This window comes from Pelmatolapia mariae, linkage group LG16_19 (assembly GCF_036321145.2).
Source record: "Pelmatolapia mariae isolate MD_Pm_ZW linkage group LG16_19, Pm_UMD_F_2, whole genome shotgun sequence".
Taxonomy (NCBI): domain Eukaryota; kingdom Metazoa; phylum Chordata; class Actinopteri; order Cichliformes; family Cichlidae; genus Pelmatolapia; species Pelmatolapia mariae.
The window spans coordinates 6,547,501-6,556,552 of record NC_086241.1 but is presented as its reverse complement, the minus strand read 5'-3'; the positions used below and the strand labels follow the sequence as shown (position 1 = coordinate 6,556,552).

The following is a 9,052-nucleotide window of genomic DNA, read 5'->3' as shown; positions in this document are numbered from 1 at the left end:
CCTCCCACTCGGTTTGTGATTGGACAGCCGAGTCTCTGCTCATGTCTCTCCATGTGGAGAACTCCTCGGACGGGCCTCGCAAGGCCTCCTGGGAAGTGGAGTCTAAGATGGACTAAACTAGCTGCACTCGCTGTCCTCTCAGGACTACAGTTCCCGTGGAAACACTACAAGGGGCGGAGCTTCGGGAGCTCTTGAGATGAGATTCATTCATGTATTTGAGCGGAGGGTTTGACTGATCTGACAGCAGCTATGACTGAGGGGACGTGAGTATTTGGCTTCTTTCATTTAACATCTGAGATTTTAATTTCAGTGAGATTTTTACCTGAATAAATAAGACGAGAATAATAAATACATCATTCATAGTGCACATGGAGATGGCATATGATTAAAAAAAATAAGTTTTTGTCGTAACTCTAAGAAATGTTTAAGAAAACATTAGTGAGATGTACTTTTTAATGAGCTCAGGAATTATAAAGAGTTTTTAGATAGCTACAATTTGGGGATGGGATGCGAGAAGGCGGGGCCAGGCCTTACCTGCTCATGAAACAGTTTGACAGTCAGGTTTTTAATTACCTTTGAGCATCTGAAAATGGGGCCTGTATGTAAAATGCCTCTGATTTCAACAATTAAACAATAATATTTTGTTAAATCTCTTGAAATCAAGCAGGAAGTCCGCACTTCAGTCACATTTGTAAGAGGCAATCTTCAGAAAGTGTTTCCTTCTTCAAATACTCTGTCTGCCAGGCACCTGCGGAGGCGAGGGGGGCCGTATAAGACGGAGCCAGCCACAGACCTGAGCCGCTGGAGGCTGACCAATGTGGAGGGCCGGCAGACGTGGCGGTACCTGGAAGATCAGGAGATCGCAGACAGAGAGCAGAGCATGCTGGAGGCCCATTCACTCGGCTTGGACACGGTGGGCTCCTCTCAGTTATTTCCCATCTTTTACAGCTTTTGAGTTGACTGTTTGGCTCTTACTGGAAACTGGATTTCTCAGAGCGGCACAGTAAACTTGAATATCTTTAAACTTTGTGGATGACCACGGTGGGTGGTAAGATCACTGATTCTCTCCACAGAGTAAGTTCGTGTCCGACTCTCCAGCCGCCCACAGTGCTGTGGACGCTGCTTTGAAAGGCATGCACTTCTACAGTCAATTGCAGGCCGAGGACGGTCACTGGGCAGGAGACTATGGAGGGCCTCTCTTCCTGTTGCCAGGTGAGTCTAGTCAAACTCCTTATCCTGATGTCTGTAGTGACTGCACTCTCACAAAATAAAGCAAAGTTTCTCATTGCATCATTGGAGATGTTCCCTGTAAAGCACTGCCTTTACAGGGAACAGAGTCGTGTCTTCAACCTCCAGTTCTGAATGTAATGGTAGAAAAATAAAGGTGCAAATTCAGTACATATTAATGTATTTATGGCAGACTGACTGTGAAACCCAGGAAGGTTTGAACCCACCATTTATTTATTTTTGTGTGTATGTGTGAGGCAACAGTTTTAACCTTTGCACCATCAGTGACGGTGATCCAGAATGAATCAGCAGGAGTACTGACAGGGACTAGAAAGAGAGAGCATATATCACTTGTATTGGCTTCTCTCCATTGACTCCCTGTTATATTCAGAATTTAGTTTAAAATCCTGCTCCTTACATACAAGGTCCTGAACAGTCAGGACCCATCTTATCTTAAAAACCTCATAGCGCTCAGACTACGGGCTCACTTGTGGTTCCTGGGATGGTTAAAAGTAGAATGGAAGGCAGAGCCTTTAGCTTTCAGGCCCCTCTTCTGTGGAACCAGGTCCCAGTTTGGATTCAGGAGACAGACAGCCACTCTGCTTTTCAGATTTAAGATTAGGCTTAAACTTTCCTTTTTGATAAAGATTATGCTTCGGGGTGGATCAGCTAACCCTGAATCCATCCTTAGTTACGCTGCAATAGTCCAAAGCTGCTGGGGGATTCCTATGATGCACTGAGTGTTTCTTCTTCACCTCTTTATGCACCACTATAGCACTGAATCTTTAGCAATTATTAAACGCTGGCTCTCTGTGCCATAGTTTGTCTTTTGTCCATCTCCCTCCTCGTTCACACAGATGACTGTCCCTCCCTGAGACTGGTTATGCAGGTTACCTGTTCAAATGGAGTTTGTCCTTTGTTTTGATTGTTGGTGTTTTCTCTGTATTAGGGTCTTCAACTTAAAATATAAAACGGCTTGAGGTGGCTGTTGTCGTGAATTGATGCTATATAAATAAAACAGGGTGAGAGGGATTTCATGTCTTTGTTCGGGTGCTTCCACAGGTCTCCTGATCACCTGCCATGTAGCTAAGATCTCTCTGCCTGAGGCCTGGAAGAAGGAGATGGTGAGGTACCTGCGCTCAGTCCAGCTCCCTGATGGAGGCTGGGGTCTGTAAGTCAACACATGTTTTTTTTTTTATATATATATTCTTTTAATGTTCATATCACCATACCAACCTTATTACTCATGTGGAATAAGTAATAACTTGGATTCCAACCTGTTATTACATCAAAACTCTTACCTGATTTAAATCAGAACCAAACAGGGGAAAACAAACGAATAAGAAGCACTGAGACACAAAGACTAACACAAAACACGATGGCAGGAGAAGTAGAAAAGATTTAACAGCACATATAACAGACAGGCAAGTTTAGTGCTGCTAAACTGCTCTAAAATGATCCCAGGAGAGCACGTTTCCAAAGTCCACCCCTCAAGTGCTGATCACAGCAGCATTGAGCATGTGTGTGTCGCTTCTGCAGACACGTTGAAGACAAGTCCACCGTCTTTGGCACAGCGCTGAGCTACACCTCACTTCGGATCCTGGGAGTGGATCCCGATGATCCAGACATGGTTCGTGCCAGGAACAACCTGCACAGCAAAGGTCTGACATGTTCAGTGTGCGTTTTTCTCCATGGTGTCATATTCTGAGCTGCAGTGTACCAAAGCTCCACCTGTGTTTATCTGGTACAGGTGGAGCAGTCGGGATTCCCTCGTGGGGTAAATTCTGGTTGGCCATTTTGAACATCTACAGCTGGGAGGGAATGAACACGCTCCTGCCTGAGATGTGGTGAGTGGGAGATGATTTCCAGGCTCGTGTGCAGCTCTGTGGCCTCTCACAGGTGTGTTACATGAAACAAGAGTTTAACCCTCTGCGGCGTTGCTGGTCATGACTCTGACCCTGACTTGTGGTTTTTCTGAGTAGAATGGAAGGACAGACTGATCATTTTCCCTCAAATATAAATGTTCCAGGATTCCTGACGTGTTTCTGTCTCTTCCAGGCTCTTCCCCACCTGGATGCCAGCCCACCCCTCCACCCTGTGGTGTCACTGTCGGCAGGTCTACCTCCCGATGAGTTACTGTTATGCCGTCAGACTGGCCGCAGACGAAGACCCCCTGGTTCTCAGCCTCAGACAGGTGTGCGGTCCACCGTGTTCCACATGGGGGCGCCATGCTCCAACACAGTACGGCCAAACGTATTCAGTGTTGTACTTTGCATCCCAGCTGTGGCTTACCTGGTGATGTCATGTGGACATGACATCATCTTAAAGTTCAGCACAAAAACACTCCTGCTGTTACTGTAATTAAACCTGATCATCTTTGCTGTTAATGATAATTTAAATAATGATAATGTTAGTAAATATATCAGCGTTAGTAAAAATAGAGAATAACTGTGGGCATCTGTGGAGATGCCTGCTGTACAGGTAGGCCTGTGTTTTAAAAAGGTTTTGGTTAATGACTGGTTTTCAGTTTATTCAACAGAGTCATCAGTGATTAGACTGAGACTAAAGTTGAATTATACAAAATTCCTTCTGTCTTTCCTTTCTTCCTTCTTCTCAACTTCATCCATTCCTTCTTTTCTTTCATTTATATATTTCTTTCTTCTGTCTTCTTCCTTCCTTATATCCTTTCTTCCTCCATTTTTTTCACTTTAGTCCCCTCAGTCCTTCTTTCCTTTTCTTATTTTGTTATTTTCGGGTTTTTTTCGTTCTTGCTTTTTATGTTTTTTTTCTTCCTTTTTTCGTATGAACCTGTCTGTCTGTCTCTTCCTTGTTCTTATTTTTTAGGCTGAGGTTGGAGTCTAGGAGAATTATGTAAATAGAGTGTGTGCCTGTGTTTTGCCTTTAATTGTTCTCTTCTTCTGTAGTCTGTATGCATATCAATAACATGAGCCTTGTTCTTTGAGCTATAGGAGCTTTATGTGCAGGACTATGCTTCGATAAACTGGCCAGCTCAGAGGAACAACGTGGCAGCATGTGACATGTACACACCTCACAGCTCGCTGCTCACAGTCGCTTACAGTAAGTCTGACCTGTGAATACCTGCCTGCAGGAGCTGCACATTTAAAACAGTTGGGTTGTAATGACTGCTAAGAACAAATGGACTCACAGATGTTTTGCACAACAGCAAAGCTTTCAGCAGCTGACATGAAGGAAAGAGAAACGTTTTGGCTGGAGGGTGTTTTACACAGTGAGGATGGTAATAAGTGTTTTCAGTGGGTATTCCCCTCCACTCTCTTCTCTAACCCTGTGACTTTGTTCCTTTTGGCCTGCAGTGGTGTTAAATGTGTACGAAGCCCACCACAGTACCACACTGAGAGGAAAAGCAGTCAAAGAGCTGTATGATCACATCAAGGCCGACGATCGCTTCACGAAATGCATCAGCATTGGCCCGGTAACTAATACACAGATACTCGAAGCAAAGAACACAGATTTTGTGGAGTTTGAGCTTCTAGGTGCAAAATTCCACAAAATCATCTTATTTAAACCAACAATGTAAAATAAAAAGAGCAACTTGCAGTTAGATCTCTGCTGATGGTTCCCCTCAGATCTCCAAGACTATCAACATGCTGGTTCGCTGGCATGTCGATGGTCCCTCCTCTGCAGTCTTTCAGGAGCACGTGTCCAGGATCCCGGACTACCTCTGGTCAGTCAGCCGATCTTGAATGGTTCAGTAATAAAATAAACCAAACTCCAGCTTCAAGAACAACTTCAACCATGCAACATACAGATGGAAAAAAAATCATTTACAAAAGGTGTAAAACTGATAAACTTACTGTAAGTTCTCTGTGTACCAGGTTGGGACTGGATGGGATGAAAATGCAGGTGAGAATTTGTTCCGTCTTTGTTTGACCTCTTTAACATTTGAAGGTGTGTTTGTGAGGATCTTTGCACCTCCAGCTTGCAAAAGAAAAAAGAAGAAACTCTTTACTGAGCCTTTATTAAATCCATATCATTCTCACAGCAGAAAGATGTCATTAAGTGTGAGATATAGAGGAGGATGGTGTATCACCGATGTAGAAAGAAGAATCCATAGAATCAGTTTCGGCGACAGCTAAAGTTCAGGTGGTGCATTAATCCAAAGAATAGCCCAAAATCTACTTCAATACATAAACTTATCGCCTTCTAAACACATTGTTTTAGTTTACTTGTTTGTTTCATGCTTTGGGTTTAATCCCATCTCTTCTCTGAAACAGGGGACGAATGGATCTCAGCTCTGGGACACCTGCTTTGCTGTGCAGGCTTACCTCGAGGTAAGACAAAGATGACCTCTAATGTTTACAGTAATTTCAGCCGAAGCACATTCATGCTCATATGTAAAACCCCTCCAACACCCCTCCATCTGTATTTGACAAGACTTCTTAAAGAAGTGCTACCATTAATTAATGCTTCAATCTTAAATATAAGCAGCCTATCTCTAATAATTAGCTCTGTTCCACAGGCCTTCAAGCTGGCAGTAGTTAAACCATTACTTAATCATCCATCCCTTGACTGAGCTGTCTTCGCTAATTATAGGCCAATCTCCAACCTTCATTTCAAATGGAATTCAAATCCTTGAAAGAGTAGTTGTCAAACAGCTAACAGATCATCTGCAGAGGAATGGCTTATTTGAAGTTTCAGTCAGGTTTCAGAGCTCATCACAGCACAGAAGCAGCTGTAGTGAAAGTTACAAATGATCTACTTATGGCCTCTGACAGTGGACTCATCTCTGTGCTAGTCCTGCTAGACCTTAGTGCAGCGTTCGTTACTGTTGACCATAATATCTTATTATAGCGATTAGAGCACGCTGTAGGTATTACAGGTACTGCACTGCAGTGGTTTGTATCATATCTATCTAATAGACTCCAATTTGTTAATGTAAATGGAGAGTCATCTTGACACACTAAAGTTAGTTACGGAGTTCCACAGGGTTCAGTGCTAGGACCAATTCTGTTTATATTATACATGCTTCCCTTAGGCAGTATCAGAAGGCACAGCATACATTTTCACTGCTATGCAGATGACACCCAGCTCTATCTATCCATGAAACCAGATAACAGACAACAATTAGTTAAACTGCAGCAATGTCTTAAAGATATAACCTGGATGACCTGGATTACTTTTTGCTTCTAAATTTAGGTAAAATGCATGTTATTGTACTCAGACACAGCTGTGTACCCAGAATTGAGCCCTGAGAAACTCCACATATGAAATCAGTGAGTAAATTTTGATGAGAGTCAAACTAGTCAAACACTGAGCCAACACAAAGTCCTAAATGGGACGTCACGATCAACTTTGTCAATAAATATTATCTGATAACAGAAATGTTACTGGTGTAATTTAGTCCGAAATCAAGACGACCTTGAGAAGAGCTGTTTTAGTGCTGTGTTTGACATAAAAACACATCAGAAAAACTACTCAGAAAGTTTTGTGTGTTTTTGTTTTGTTTTGTTTTTTCAGGCAGGAGCTCAGGATGACCCAAAACTAGCTGAATGCCTTCGAGACGCCCATCAGTTTCTCGCTATCACACAGGTACAGCAAGGAGATGCACTTTATCCACCGAATGGCTTTCATAATGAAAACATATTTTTTGTGTTCTTTGCATATTTATGTGGGGTCTGAATAATCTGAAAAACTAGCTTCTGATTGGGATAATTCACCTAAACATTAAAGTTGGAAACCAGAAAGTAGTACACATTGTTTTAGTAGTATATTTTAGTTTTTCTTCCAGAACTCAAAGAATCCTGAATTATAATCTATGGGTGAATTCCCTAACAGCAATGATGATGATAGAAGTAATACCTTTTAGTGAAAAATGTTTTTTTTTAAAACTTTATTTGGAGAAACGTTTGCAGATACTTAAGTGATTTTAATCCGATTTGACTGGTGATTTTAACATGCAGTTTCTGTGTCCTGGTGACCATTGAAATGTAATTGTATGTTTTAAGATAACGGGCCAAATACATGCTGCATGAGCTTCTAAGATGGCCCCAAGTTTCAAGACTTCATCACGATGGGTTTTATTTTGACACTTCAAAAAAAAGTGTTTATTTTAAATGGCTGACCAGTTTTTCACTCTTACAGATCCCGGAGAATCCTCCTCAATATCAGAAGTACTACAGACAGATGAATAAGGTACAGATATTATCACCCTGCAGTCGCTTTTAACCAGTTTATTTATCATTGTTAAATAAATCACTCGGATGTCCTTTGACGAAACATAAACCGTCTTAAATTTAGCTTATGTGCATAAGTAAAGCATGCACTGCCTTTGTTTCAGGGAGGTTTCCCCTTCAGTACCCGTGACTGTGGTTGGATTGTGGCCGACTGCACTGCAGAAGGCCTGAAGTCACTGATGCTGCTGCAGGAGCTCTGCCCCTCCATCAGGCAGCCCGTCCCCTCTGAGCGTCTGTGTGATGCCGTCAACGTGGTGAGTAAAAAAGGAGGACTTAGTGAGTAAGCCTTTTTTTTTTTTTTTTTTACAGTTCATACTCTCCACATCCTGTTTGTTATTTATGTCCCACACATCCCAGAGATCTGCAGGTCTGCTGCAGCAGGCTTCTGCTCGTCTTTTAAATGAACCAAATAAATACTCAGCTCTTAAACTTGACTGTAATTTCTAATTGATTTTCTAGGTTTAACACTCTAATATTACCTGATGTTGCACATTTGACCCCTAATGCCTATCGTATTTTATGTACAGCACTAACTGAAATAAACGTTGTTGAAATAAATGTGGAGCATTGTGAAAAATTGAGAATATCTAAGGCTCCCTGTGAAATCTTGCTGCCTTTTCATTTTAAAGGCAATTAGAGTGCAAACTGAACTGAAGACCCAGCCCCTCGTCATCCTCTTCTTCATCTTTTCACCATGTTTCTGTTTTTGTAGCTGCTGAGCATGAGAAACACAGATGGTGGATTTGCCACATATGAAACTAAGAGAGGAGGGAGACTCCTGGAGCTGCTCAACCCCTCTGAGGTTTTCGGTGAGTTTGTTGCCAACATCTTACTGAAAAAAATGTCTCTGTATAAAAGAAACTTTGATTTCAAAGAGTCATGTGAGGAGGAGTTCCCGGCTGTTGCTGGAAATGTCTGAGTCCCTTAAACTGTGAATATGTAGATATGAAAAAGGGAGGCAATAAATATAAACATGACGTTTGGAGAGTGGAAACCTTTGTTTCCATTGCGTACTGAAAACTGAAAACGTGGCAATGACCTTTCCAGTAGCAAAGGGCAGAAAGTCAAAGGCTTCCTTATTTTCCATTGAAAATGAGGATGCAGAACATGTTGTGAAATGTTTGTTTTTCACTGTTACTTTGTGCCTTGTCTGTCTTTCTCTTTTATCTCTTACATTCATACACAAACAGGCGACATCATGATTGATTACACATATGTGGAGTGCACCTCAGCAGTTATGCAGGCTCTGAGGCATTTCCAGAAGGTCTACCCTGATCACCGTGCTGAGGAGATAAGGTATAAACACGTTGTTTAGAGGTATGCTTTCTCCTAAAACTGTTTTCATACATGCACTGCAATCCTGAACTCTTGTGCATATCACTCGACAGAGGGGCAGGTGACAGCAAAGGCTGGACATTAGCTACACTTACTGCCATCTTTTCTGCCCTTTTAGCTCCCTCTCATAAACCCACTGGAGCAAATGTGTCCACAGTGTGAGATTCTTCTGTAATTGTCCAAAGTATTAGCAGGGCTTAAACTAAAGCTGACCTAATAAAATAAGTATAAAACCAAACTGTCTTTTTCTGAAAATATCTTGAGCATATGTGTTTTCT

The 9,052-nt window shown here is 42.0% G+C and overlaps 1 protein-coding gene across 1 annotated transcript in view; it reads left to right on the top strand.

Annotated features, from left to right (window-relative positions):
• The first annotated feature begins 232 nt into the window (after positions 1-232).
• The window catches only part of lss (lanosterol synthase (2,3-oxidosqualene-lanosterol cyclase)), an 11,840-nt gene continuing 3,020 nt past the window's right edge, over positions 233-9,052 (top strand). Inside the window, exons 1-17 of the mRNA XM_063497969.1 lie at positions 233-263; positions 745-913; positions 1,074-1,212; positions 2,290-2,398; positions 2,767-2,888; positions 2,978-3,074; positions 3,286-3,421; positions 4,197-4,305; positions 4,560-4,678; positions 4,833-4,930; positions 5,082-5,109; positions 5,481-5,537; positions 6,724-6,795; positions 7,348-7,398; positions 7,544-7,693; positions 8,152-8,248; positions 8,630-8,735. Coding sequence (XP_063354039.1) covers positions 250-263; positions 745-913; positions 1,074-1,212; positions 2,290-2,398; positions 2,767-2,888; positions 2,978-3,074; positions 3,286-3,421; positions 4,197-4,305; positions 4,560-4,678; positions 4,833-4,930; positions 5,082-5,109; positions 5,481-5,537; positions 6,724-6,795; positions 7,348-7,398; positions 7,544-7,693; positions 8,152-8,248; positions 8,630-8,735 — 1,673 coding nt within the window. The 5' untranslated portion in view covers positions 233-249. The remainder of the gene's footprint in view (positions 264-744; positions 914-1,073; positions 1,213-2,289; positions 2,399-2,766; positions 2,889-2,977; positions 3,075-3,285; positions 3,422-4,196; positions 4,306-4,559; positions 4,679-4,832; positions 4,931-5,081; positions 5,110-5,480; positions 5,538-6,723; positions 6,796-7,347; positions 7,399-7,543; positions 7,694-8,151; positions 8,249-8,629; positions 8,736-9,052) is intronic.